Source organism: Neovison vison, chromosome 10 (assembly GCF_020171115.1).
Source record: "Neovison vison isolate M4711 chromosome 10, ASM_NN_V1, whole genome shotgun sequence".
NCBI classification, from domain to species: domain Eukaryota; kingdom Metazoa; phylum Chordata; class Mammalia; order Carnivora; family Mustelidae; genus Neogale; species Neogale vison.
The window spans coordinates 48,504,124-48,516,942 of record NC_058100.1 but is presented as its reverse complement, the minus strand read 5'-3'; the positions used below and the strand labels follow the sequence as shown (position 1 = coordinate 48,516,942).

General features: G+C 47.2%; 1 protein-coding gene across 6 annotated transcripts in view; it reads right to left on the bottom strand.

Moving 5' to 3' along the window:
- Positions 1–12,819, bottom strand: part of CACNA1E (calcium voltage-gated channel subunit alpha1 E) — a 339,348-nt gene that overhangs the window by 61,398 nt on the left and 265,131 nt on the right. For all 6 annotated transcript variants that reach the window (XR_006386630.1, XM_044267234.1, XM_044267236.1 and 3 more), the window contains 3 exons: positions 12,557–12,616; positions 11,705–11,811; positions 883–894 (listed from right to left, as the gene is read on the bottom strand). Coding sequence is in view for 5 of the 6 variants with exons in the window: in XM_044267234.1 (XP_044123169.1) it covers positions 883–894; positions 11,705–11,811; positions 12,557–12,616 (179 nt within the window). In the remaining variant the exon portion in view is untranslated. The remainder of the gene's footprint in view (positions 1–882; positions 895–11,704; positions 11,812–12,556; positions 12,617–12,819) is intronic.

The window sequence follows — 12,819 nt, the reverse complement described above, 5'->3', positions numbered from 1 at the left end:
ACCCTTGCCTTTCAGCTCCTGAGCGTCCCTAGTCAACCTGCTTGGAAATGTTTGCTCCTCATAGATAAAATACGTTTCTCTTTTTCTCTTCGGGAATGAGATAAATCAATCAACCTGCATTTCTCTCCCCACCCAGCTTATCCCCTGAGATTGTTGCATTCAATTCAAACAACTGCAATTTGTAAAAGACACACACTGATGGTAGGAAATGAGACTCAGAAGAGGGACCCCAGGCTCTGGTTCCTTCCCCATCTTGGTTCAGAGTACCATTGCACCAATAGCCTGAGCAAAGGGGATCCAGAATATCAGGTGGGAAGTACGAGGGCTTCTGCCTGCTTTTTACCCCATTCTTCCTGCCATACCCACCACCCAGCCTTGGACAGAGAGATAAAAGATCATCTATGCTTCTACAAAAGGCAAGGTAGGAAGACATTCAATAGCATTCAAGGAATGCTGGCTTTGTCCAGAATGGGAATTTAAAGACCCTCTTAATGGCTGTAGGCCATGGCCTATAAGCCACTTTCCTTCAGTTGGAGCTCTGAATATAGATAATCCCAGAGTACTACATTAGAAGGTCTTTTCACCGAAGGATTTTGTATATTCTATAAACTCTTTTACTATATTACATTCACGTATCTACCGATCTAAGAAAAACACAGCTTCCAAACCAAATACATACCCAAACCAGTGCCAATGATCCCTTCCCAAGAAGGCTTGGCGACTCCTAATTTTTGTTCTCTAGGATATCAGTGAGAACTTACCACTCACATAAACTCAGTCCTTTCTCAGGGAGCAGCCTCCTTCCCTCCTAACTGGGCTTGCACCCTCTTCCAACCCACTTCCCGTATTCTTGACTTCAAGAAAAGTGAGAATGATATTTACCCCAGAGCGTTCCTATGGAGAATCCAGGCGGAAAGCAGTTAAAAAAAAAAAAAAAAAAAAAAAAGGTTGGGGGTAGACAGAAGGAAACAGTCAGAAAACTTCAGGGAGGCCAGGAAATCTTACAGCAATAGGGAATTGGACAAGCACAGGCCCAGGAGATCCCGCTTACAGCCTTGGCACTTGGTAGAGTCCACACGCTCTGTGAAAGGAGGGCCCAGCACACCATTTGCTCCATGCCCACCTCTCCAACCTGCAAAGGCAAAGGCCCTTTGCAGGCACCAGTGAAACTGCCTCTCACCAGATGGCATTCCCCATACTGTGCCTGATTTCATGGAGCCCAGTCTAGACATTTCCTAAATAGAGACTTTGACTTCCATTTCCTTAGTAGTTTTCCAACAAACTCTATTTCCAGTGAATTTATAAGAAACCAGGATAGAGGAATTAGGTCTGCTCTGGGCCAGAAATTCTGTTGGGAAAGGCATTTCACGTCACAGTGGTGTATCTATGCTTCTGAAGGATTTCGTTTGCAGTGGGGCGCAGGACCACTTTGATAGGGATAATAGGATCTCTCTTAAAAGCACAAATGGGAGAAACACCCTAAAACCACCTCAGGATCTGGGGCAAGGCATTGTGTATCAAGTTCCTGATGTCACACAAAGGGATGCCCTTTGATAAGTTAAACGACCGACTATCTATTGTGAGCTATTTACTGTGCAGCTTGGAGAAAAATCGTCCCAGCTCTATTTGGAGGCCTTCCAATAATAAAAAGGGAGAGAACACAAATGTGAAATATTTGAAATTAAAAATAATGAGAGCTAAGTTTCTGTAGATTTACTCTAGGCTGAGCACTTTTAGTGCAACTCTTTCTGCGGCCCTTCTAATAACCTGAGGACACAGAGCTCTGACTATCCCAATTCACAGATGTGATTCAGAGAGGTTAGGGAGCACCCAGCACTAGCACGGTGAACTGGGCCTTGAAGCCAAGACTGGAAGGTGGTTGGAGCTCTTGCTCTGAACCACTAAGCCTCTGCACCAGAAGGTTTTGGTTCCAGGCTCCATCAAACCATATTCTAGAGCTGGAAAAGATCCCTGAAACCCCCTTAACTACATCCCCACGAAAATGTGTCCTGTATGAGGTCACTCAGGGAGTAAGCCACAGTGCCACTGGTGACTCTTTCTGCAGCCATGTAGAAATGTCTAGAATTCAGGCTGGGCTTCTCCGCTGCCGGTTGCTGGAAAGGGTACTTTTTCTCCTTGATCTTTGTAATGTATCACAAACCTATAGTACACCACTATATGTCACAAGCAAAAACTTCTCATGATTATTTTGCTCAGTATATGATCTCATATTAAAAAATACAATCACAAAAAAATAAATAAATAAATAAAAAATACAATCACTTTCACAGTACTTGCCAAATTAATGGTGATATGGGATTAAATCCAAGGCTTTATAAATCTTAAATCCCTCATGGGACACCCTTTGAGAGTTTAGAAGGCAAAGATAGTATCCTTCCCTGAGTTACAACAGTGTCTTCTCATACATGAGACTGGGCACACAATGGGTGAGCCAAACACATCTTTATCCGCTCGTATCCCAGTACTGATGGAGTCCTTAATGTAGGCCAGGCCCTTTCTAGGTATGGGTATACCACGGTGAATAAAACAAATGAGGTCCCTCACTTCTTGAAACTTACCAAGTCTAGGAGGGAGGACAGACCTCAAGTAAACAAGCCAACAAACAAAAGTATAATTGCAAGTTATATGCCATAGGAAAATCAACCATCTGACTGAAAATTTCACCCAAACTACTACACAGGTCACCTTCCTTTCAAAGGCTACATTCATCTTGAGGAAAAGCTTAGAGAGAATCTTCCATACCCCTAAAATGAGAGAACAGAGTAGGATCAATGGATGGGCAGGTGATTTAGGGTGACACACTCCCAGCTTTTACCTGTTGTTTAGCCCAGGACCTCAACTCTGAGACATTTATGTCCAGTAGCATCTGAACGGGTTCTCAGAGGTTCATACTCACAGATGCCCATTTTATGAAAGAAAGCCCCAAATTTCTTGCTCTTCCCACATACCCGGATAAAGGACAAAATTTGTTCTCTGTAATTAATTTTTGCCCCAGGATCCTATTAAAATATTCTGCCATGGAACAAAGAGCATTTCTGACCCATTGTTTGTCTGATTTGTGCGTCCCTTGTTTTGGAAAATGCGGATCCTTAATAGTACACTCTGATCTCAACAGCTGATTGTAGCTGCCAATGTAAGTGGAGGTGGGGGACATTTGTCCCATGCTGACTCCCACAGAGTTGAGCCAGGGATAGTAATAAGACTGAGGCCCAAAGCAAAATACCGATTAGTCATTGCTCTGCATATTTTTCAAACAGGCCCCTCGTAGCAGAGAAGCCACTGAAAAGCTACAATTTTGAGTGGTTGCAGAAAAGCACGCTTGCTTCTTGGTTTTTATAACATATGTTCAGCACGGATTTGAAAATTGCCTTTTGAAAGTGAAAGGAACAATAGATAACAAAATCATAGAGCCCAGAAACGTCTTAACGACTTAGTCCCAATATTAATTTTAATATTAATTAAAATACATCCTAATTTACACATATGCTAGGCCAAACTACCTTTCCCAAATCCTGGCACAGGAGAGTTATTTAAGTCATTATCGTAGTCAACAAGATGCCAAGGGAAATGTTTTATCAAACCAAGAGGACAAGCTCGTCAAGCACTTTAACGGAGGCCTATTATTTTTGAAATAATTCATATGCTTTTTACAAATCATTTAAATATAATCATTTGATAACGTTTTGTTAGTCTTTGCTACTCTATGTATAATCAGAATTTTTTTACACTGCCTAGCTAGTTCGTGAAATTTATCAGGTTTAAAAACGGACTCTAATGTTAAAACTTGAGGATAATTTCACAGGCTAGGACATACTGGTCCCCCTTTAATTGGGACTCAACTGGGCCACCCATTTCCCCATTTATTTCCTACTCATTTCTTATTTGATAAGGTCCTGGCTGCTCTCCAGGAAGAAGAAAAAAAAAAAAAAGCCAACTTCTTTTACGTCTCATCAGGAAAAGATGAGAATTTTCCAGCTCAGTTGTCAAGTTGCCCTCCAGAACTTATATATAATCACTCATCATTCACTGTAATCTCACTTCTCAGTTTCTAGGCCTCCCCTTTCTTAGAAGACGTGCTTGCACATTGATTTCTGCAAGGAACCAGCTCTTTCCATGGTGGGCAGAGCAGGGACATCAGATTCTGAAGAGCTCCTCCTCCTCTAAGTGGAATGGCCTTCTGCCCTCCTCCATGAGCCCCGGAGAGAACAGCGCAGGGACCTTAAGGAATCTCTTGCATTAGAAGCACGGACAGGCTTGCTGGAGTGTAAGGTAGGGACTGGAGGTCACACTGTGGGGAGACCTGAGCCTTGCTGAAATATCTGGACTGTTACTTGGGAGGCCATAATAACGTCAACATGCACTTGCTAAGGGGTTGGCACTATACAGGACACTGAATATATTTTACCTTACTTAATTCTCATAAGACCAAAACATAGGCTCTGAAATCCACATCCTTATTTATGTTACAGTGCCTTTTCAGATGAGAATCGCAGGAGGGTTTTTAACCAAAGGAGGAACAGCAAACATCAAAACCAGCAGTTCCTGAACTCAAATAATGAGCTATCTTTCCTCTTAGCCTTAATCAGCCTAGGGCCTGTGAGTGTACATGGAAAGGAAAAGGTAGAGATGGAACAGATAGGCAAGGGAGCCCCTAACCTTGAAGTAAAAAATACCAGTTATTTTAGAACAAAAACTGGTTTTGCTACTAGTTAAATGAGTCAAAATAGTTCAAGTCTCAAGCAATCCACCTCTCCACTATAAAACAGGACTGCTGAGAGATGAATGAAATAAAGAGTGAGAAAACACTTTACAAGTTCTAAAGACCAGTGGAAATGAGAAGCTGCACGGGGAGTCCTTATCCCCAGAGGAAGTCTAGGACCTGCTGGTAAGGCTAGTTCACCTATTTGTGTATTTTTCTTCCTCGCCCCCTAACTCAGCATCATTTGGGGTCTCCAATGAGCCCTAAATCCTTTGCAACTCCACCAACTTCCTTTGCTCCATGACCAAGCCACCAACTCTATAATAAGTGGCTAGTGCATAATCCTTTCCTTCCTGCAAATGCACCTTAGTGAGCTCCCGATACACAGTCATCATTGCCTTCGAAAACTTTCTACTTTTCAAAACACAGCATCACACTCTAACCAGAAGGTCCATGCTCTGAGAAGCATCACGGGACAGCAAGTCACCTTACTGTCTCCTAGCAGTTTTGTTATTCAAGCTGCGGAAGAGACCTGATCTGTCTTGCTTCCTACACTTCACCTTCCAAACATACCCAAGACCCCTCATCTGCTGAGCCTTTCCAGAGGGCCTTGGCACTGGCTAAAGTCCAGCCAATACACTCCCCCAGCAGGCGACTAATTCATAATGCTAGGTTGTGGCTCTGTGAGTGTGGATTAGGCAGATGGCTTGCAGGTCACATGATCTGAGCTGATCCTTCCCTAGTCCCACCACGAAATCTGCTCTGAGTTACTCCAAAACTTACTGTTAAATCTGGAGGACACTGTGACAGATTTCTACGAATCCTGCACCTCTGAGCTGTTCCTGCGTCTGGGAAGGCTCTGGTGTGGGGTGCACCTTGCATCTGAGGCTGGTGAGCTCAATTGCTGGCTGCCATGCGAACGGACAGTGTTCCCTGACTGGATCATTTCATTTGTTAATGTGTCCAGAGGCTGACATCCCATTTATAATCAACCATCTCCCAAATTCGTGCTCGTTAATAAAGAGAAATGCTGGGCCATCCACACCCATTGCCTCCATAGGATAAAGGTCTCCAAATGCACATTCCCTAGCATCAGTGATGTAAATCACAGACAATGTATTTTCTAGCGTTCATCAAAAAACATGCGTGCTGGGGCTTAATGCCAAGAGCGGGTAGAGTGAGAATTTATCTCTTTCTTTCAGGCACCCCCTCTATATGGCTCCCACTCTGTCCCTCCTAATTCATCCCAAAACCCATTCTCAAGGGACCGTGGGTGTAATACAGCAGTAGGCACCCCAAGAGCCTCTTGGCCATTAATCACCTTTAGGGTCCCTGCCTGGGCACAAAGTCAGGGAGTCACTCTTGAGGTGACCCTTAAAGCTGGAGTCTGGAGGAACAACATCCTTCTATGTGCTCACTGCTGGAAATTTCCAATTCCAGCTCAGCCAGCATCCTAAATCCACAGTTAATTGGCTACCTGATGGCGAAATTTAATTTTAATCCTTCATTCTCTTCCACAGAACAGTGGCACTGGATGACCTGTCTGGCTCAGTGGCAAATGGGTCTTCTTTGCATGAAGCAGGACTTTGTCTACTTTTTTTGCCCCCCTCCCAGATTAATCGGTCGTCACAGTTTCCTTTGGGAGATGCCCCTTTCAGTTCTAGAAGAATAGGGGTTGTCAAGAAAGAAATCCCACAGCAAAGCATGAGATGTGAGGACTGCCTCAGACACAGGCAAGCAGTGAAGAATAGGGAGGAGTCAGGCATAGGGAGAAATGTCTGTTCTATAGTTTTGTGCTCTGCTGAGGGTAAGTACCTACTAGCATTTCAGCTCTGGATAGCCACTCCTTTCCCCCCGAGTACACATTCACACCTTTACGAATACAAAACAAACCAGGGTACCATATTCTGCAGCTCCTTAGGGCCCTTCCAAATCTAAAATTATCTCTGTGTATTTCACTGAATGAATTCAGAACCAGCTTGGCCACTGCAGCTGGTTCTGAATGCATTCAAACGACCTTATCCATCTTAAAGACCGGGACAGAGTGTCAAGTGTCAGAAAAGCAACATACTTCAATGAAAAGAATGTAATAAAAGCTAATGTGGGAATTCTGGTTCCTTCTGGCATCAAGAGGCAGACTGACTCATGTTTTTCCTTTCTGGCCAAGCACTGAATAATTAAAGGCCAAGTGCGGCTGTGATCCAGATCCCCTGCGTGCCAGAGAGCCCTGACCTTACCTCATGCCCCGCTAAGATGGCAGGCAGTGCGGGAGAGCTTGGGTCTCAGCGGCCAGAGAGCCTGTGTGACTCTGACTGATGCACCAGCCCCAGTGGGGGGAGGAGGTAGGAGCAGAACTGCTCATTATTTTTCTTTGAGATTGTTTGTGTAGACAAGTCATTATAAGCTGTGAGTTTACTAATTAGAACCCAATCCAGGATAGCTGGGTACCTGGTGACTTGACTTGAGCTAGTCAAGTAACACGCTGTGGAACAATGAGAATGAGGAGGCTGAGGGGCTTGGTTGGGTTGGAGTGAAGGATCTCACACACACATCCGTCCCATACGTCCCTGTGTTCTCCCTGCCTTTCCTCCGGAGATGCTGTCCCTGCCCAGCTGCCCGTCCAAATCCCTTCACAAGCCACTTCAGATGCAAAACCCGAGGGCCAGATAGCATCACCCCCTCACTGCGCATAATCCCGTAAGGTTCAGGAACTCAACCTGACATAGGGGCTGCCTAATTCCCCTATGAGGCAGCTGCCTCCAGGAGGATGTCCCCAAATGAGGGAATGTGTCTGAGGTGCAGATACCCAGAAATGCCAAGGCTGGAACCATCTTTGTTGTCCCGCCCAGGAGGCTGGGAGGCAGACATGATGGTAACAGGGTGTGAGGAAATTGGGATAAGCAGTTGCTGGCCTTTAGTGTAAAATAATGATCAAACGGAAGAATCCCTCTTTTTCAGATAGAAAAAGATAAAAGAGAAAGGTTTCACAGACCCAGTCACTCACCAGACTTTTCTTGAAACCTCAAGGAGGAAAAGGCATGGTCAGGACATTTATAGTTGGCGAACACTCTGTGTCTCCATATGGCCCAGAAAGTGGGGTGTTGTGAGGGCAGCGGAATGAGGGAGAAACAAAGCCAACCTCTGCCAAAACTCTGCCCGTCTCCCTACACAGGTATCTGGCTGAGGCAAGGAGACCCGAGTGTTCTTATAAATGCTTTATAATGTAAAAATGTGCCGGGAGGAACAGGAAAGGTGCCATTGGAGTATCTTTCCGTGGATTTTCTCATCTCCCGGTACGCCCACACTTAGAAAAGAAATCCCCGTCCCCTCCTCCTCAAAAGTCAATAATAAAAGTTCCCAAACAGAATTTGTCAGGTTTACATTATAAAGAATCCCTTCCCTTGAGGTACACAGCTATAGAGAAGAGAGAGTTCTCTTCAGCCACTACGTCAACAACATATATGCTTACAGAAAACATACATGACAGTAGGTGCAGCTCTCCTCTTCTTCTCCCCAGAAGAGCTCAGGGGACCACACAGTTCTCTTTGAGAATTCAGCTACAGGACCTTGCTTCCCCTTGGTTAGGGGCTTTCCTCTTGGGACTTGGGTTGGTTTCTGGGAAGATCCTGGCTGGTCGCAGTGACAGGGATGCCAAGTCACCTCTTACTTCTGAGGCATCGCATGAAGGTGTTATCACAGCCATCATGGTCAGATCTGCTCAGACTGAGTAAGAGCCCGAGCAGAAGCCTCCACAGTAGCCTCTCCTCAGGAGGAGGAGAGAGAGAGATGGGGCAGGGGTAAGGCTATCTGAATGGTGGACATCCTCAGGGGCAAATACATGGGTTCTGATGATGAAATCTGTAACTGCAAGGAGGGAGGTCCTTAAAAAGCCTACAGAAAACCCCACATTTGGCTTCCTACTGGCTTGAGCCTCCTACCATGGCCCGGCTGTGCAACACAGGCTTCCTTCTGCTGTGTGTCCCGGGCCAGGCCCTTACTCCGCTGGCAGGGGGGACCCGGGCCAACCCTACCAAAGTGATGGGAGAGCTGAATTCTCTGGTGCCTTTAATGAGGAAGGGGAGAGAAAAGAGTTAGGAAGCGTGGCATGTGAGCAAGAGAAAGCATTGCCTGGACCTCCGTGACGTGACAAAGGCCAGAGGAGACGGGTGTGAGCCTGTTCCATGAGCAGGAGAAAGGGGAGAAGGGATGTGCATGGCCAGCTGGGAAGGATGGTAGCACAAGAGAGTGGATGGAGATGGGGGAGCAAGTACCAGTTACACTTCCAGGGACATTAAGAAAAAGTTCAGGAAGTGACATCACTTAAAACAAGTGATGGATCATAACTCTCAATCCATCACGTAAGTGTGGACCCCAGAACCAGGGGATTCTTGGGGTTCCCTGCACTGTACCTGGTCTGAGGACCCACAGAGAGGCTTCGGTTCCGGGGCTGTTAAGGCCTCCCCTGCCACCAGCACCAAAGCCACCATCGCCATGTTTTCAAAGGGCACAAAAAAAAGAACAAGATAGATGACAACCCTCCAGCCCATCGTTGTCACTCTGGACCTGAGGAGAAGACAACTGGACTGTGGACGTGGGGCAGGCATGCAGAGGCTTCCGCTGAAACACAGCTCCTCCCCACGGGCACCTACGTACTTGCCTGGTTACCGGGTTGTGTGTCTGTGTGCCTGTGGGTCTGTGCGCGCCCGCACGTCTGCATGCGCGTGTATGCGCATGTGTGTGTGTAAAACAACCCAGACGTGGAAACCAGCCTGTGTTCACCTTCGGCCATTTGCACACATTATACATCGACACACGCTTGGCTCCGGCATCTCGACTTCAGGATGCGAGGAAAGAATGGAAGGATGAGGAAGGGAATTACGATCTACAAATCATCGAACATTACATCGAGATGGATGATGTCCTATATGTTGGCTGACTGAACTTAAGTTTAAAAAAGACATCTGTTGATTGTTCATGTTGTGCCACGCCCTAGGTGCTAAGCACTCCACAGGCGTTGTTTTGACTCCATTGTAGAGATGAAAAACTGAGTTTAGGAAGTTTACTATCTTACTCTGTGGCTCTGGGACATCACGTAGGTACATAGAGGGGCTGGGAGTCAAGAGCAGGGCCTGCCTGAGTCCAGAGCCCACTCCTTCCTCCCATCCTTCCCTGTCACCCCAGTGAGCTCTGTTCTTCCTAAAGATGGGGAGGATCCTTTCCCATTCCTTCTCTCTCCTCATCTTTTGTTTCTTCAAAGACAAACTACTTTACTGAGATCAAAATAAGAAAGGACAATATGGCGAATAATATATGCAAATGAATTGATAAAATGAGAAGGAAACTGACCTTTTGAAAACTCAAGGGTGGTATTTATCCTAACAAGGTAAGTAGGCCTCCTGAGGAAAAAGCCAGACTTTAATGATTTTTTTTCTAAGAAGGAGGAAGAGGAACTGGGAGTCCCCTGGGTAGAGCAAAGTTGCCTTGGTTTTTATCTTGAGATAAGAATTTATACAAGGTCCAGATGTTGGGGTAAATACCATGCTTTTGTGAAATTTCTTTGGAACTAGCTCAGTCATGTCTAATAAGAGGCTTTCCTTTTGTGAGAGGCACAGGTGATTCCATATGACTCTAAAGGTAGGTGCGGTTAATACACTTGTCTACAAGGGGGACAAGGTACGCGGACATTGTCCTGCAAGTCCAGCTCAACGCCACCAGCCACATTCAACCTGGCTCTCCTTTGGAGGGTCCTCCGTGGCTGGGACAGCAATGCAAATGGCCCACTTCTAGGTTCTGGAAGATCTTAAGTCCTTAGGACAGCTGGGGACATTTCACCTCTCCTACAAAGAGCTCCCCACCCTCAGACACTTAGAAAATGTGCCTTCTTCACTGTCACCCCACCTCCTTCTCTGCCAGGATGGGCAGAAGCTGATATGGTGTTTGTGGAGAAGGGAGGGATGGATGAGCCCTTTCTAACCACCTGGACCTGGGAAGGTCCAACCTCTGCAGGTGCTCTGCCCCTTCCCTTTGGCAGTTGCTATCACTGCCAGCAACTCCCAGATGCTTTCCTTCTGCCTCATCACAGTTTAGCCAGACTTGCTTAAAGACTCGGCTCTCTCTTATAGTTGGAGAGGCTGGAGGGAAGTCTACTGTGCCACCGGGAAAAGGGGGAGGCTCTCTGGCAGTGCAGCAAGGTGCAGACAGGGACCTAAAGCTGTCATTCATCTCCTGGGCACTCTATACACCATCTTAGGGAAAAGGCCCTGATCATGTATATCTCTTAGCTAAACCCTGAAGGGCCCAGAGAGCCCCTTCCTTGGCTGGATGCCACAGGAAATGTCAGCATGTGGTTGAAAACCTGCTACAGCTGATTAGTGTCTGGGGGAAAAAAAATTCCCCACATGTAATGAGCACGGCTTAGTCACCTGAATGTTTTCCTCAGTGCGTTACCAAGGAAGTTGTGAAAGTCTTAGGTTCTGGAGCTAAACACATGATCATGGTTCTTACATCTATAAAATATCTCTGGGGTACCCCTGCTCATGGGCAGTCTGTAATCCCTGACTCTGTTCTACCCTCTGTATTCTTCTTCCAAGCAGATTCTTTGTTTGACATACCCAAGAAAGGAAAGGGTACGTGAGCTGTCCTGGGTCCCTCTCTGAGCCCATGGAGGAACTGCCCACACGAGTGAGCTCCTCCCCATGCTTACTCATCTCCAAGAAAGGAACTCCAGGGCCTCTGACTTCTTCCTTGGGACTCCCCTGGCTCCTCCTTCACCAGTGCTGCCGTTTGGGGCAGTGAGCTGAAGCTATGAGGCTCGCTGGGGTACCATAGAGGGCAAGTGGGAAGCAGACTTCCAGGGCCGCTTTCTCCGGCACCACTCTGAGGGAACTGCCTCTCACACTGGCCTTGGAGAAGGCCTCAAATCAGTCCAAGTCTCAGGAAGAAGGGACGAAAGGACATTGAACAAGAAGAAAGAGTTACACTTACGCCAAAGCAAAGGCCACCAATGCGCCAACCACCACCACGAAGTCCAGGATGTTCCACAGGTCGCGGAAGTAAGACCCGTCCTGCAGGATCAAGCCTTGGTCTATCATCTGCGGGAGAAGGATATGAACAGCCGCGGATGAGCCCACAGGAGCCGGCAACGCATCTGGAACTCAGGGCTCCCCAGGACAATGCCTCTACTGCCACTGCCTCCACAACCAACCCTATACAAGGACCTGGAGAGCAAAAGGACAGGTCCCACATGCTCTCTCCACCTAACTGTGAAGTCCAAGGCCCCGTGTCATAGCCACCAGGGTTTAACTAGACTCCTCAGCCTCACATTTCTCCTCCCTTTAGTGTCTTGGAGCACCAGAGGTCCCCACACATGCACAGATGAGGAATACCCCAGACGGCAGAGACCATGAACAAGACAGTGGGGTGTTAGGCTGATGGGGCACAGACTGGTAAACAGCAAGTGCAGCTAGGACTACATGGAGTCCAGGAGGACTCATCCCTACTTGACCCTCTGCCTTGGCTTGAACTAGGGGGCAATGCTCGGGAGGCAAGGACGGTCCCCATGCCTGTCTGCATTCCTGACTGCCTGAGAGTGGACAGGCTCCTCCATGGGCCATACCCATAGGTCTGCCCCAGTCTAAACAGATCCCCCCCCCCCATTCATGCTGGCCATGATAGACTTCCTCAGACTTCTGAAGCCAGAAGAGGGGTCTCCAGAGGCCCTACCGAGGTCTGTCATTGGCTGGTAGGTGGCAGCACTGGGGAGCAGCACTATACTAAAGGAGCAGACCCATGACCCATCCAAACCCTGGAGCCCAGCTTTTCTCTGGAAGCTTTTACCTTTATGACCATTTCAAAGGTGAACACGCCAGTGAAAACATAGTCAAAATACCTCAGGACCTGTAAGACACAGGGAAAGGGAAGAGGCCCAGGTGTGGTCACCAGGCCACACGCATGCCTGTTTGCCCACACACACAGTCCTGCACCCCTCCCAGCTCACTTCTCCCTCAGAACAGAAGCTTGGGCTTGTCACTGTTAGCTGGACACAGGGAGGAGAGGAGCCATGCATTCTCCTAGAGCCACAGGACCCGGTGGTCAGTCCT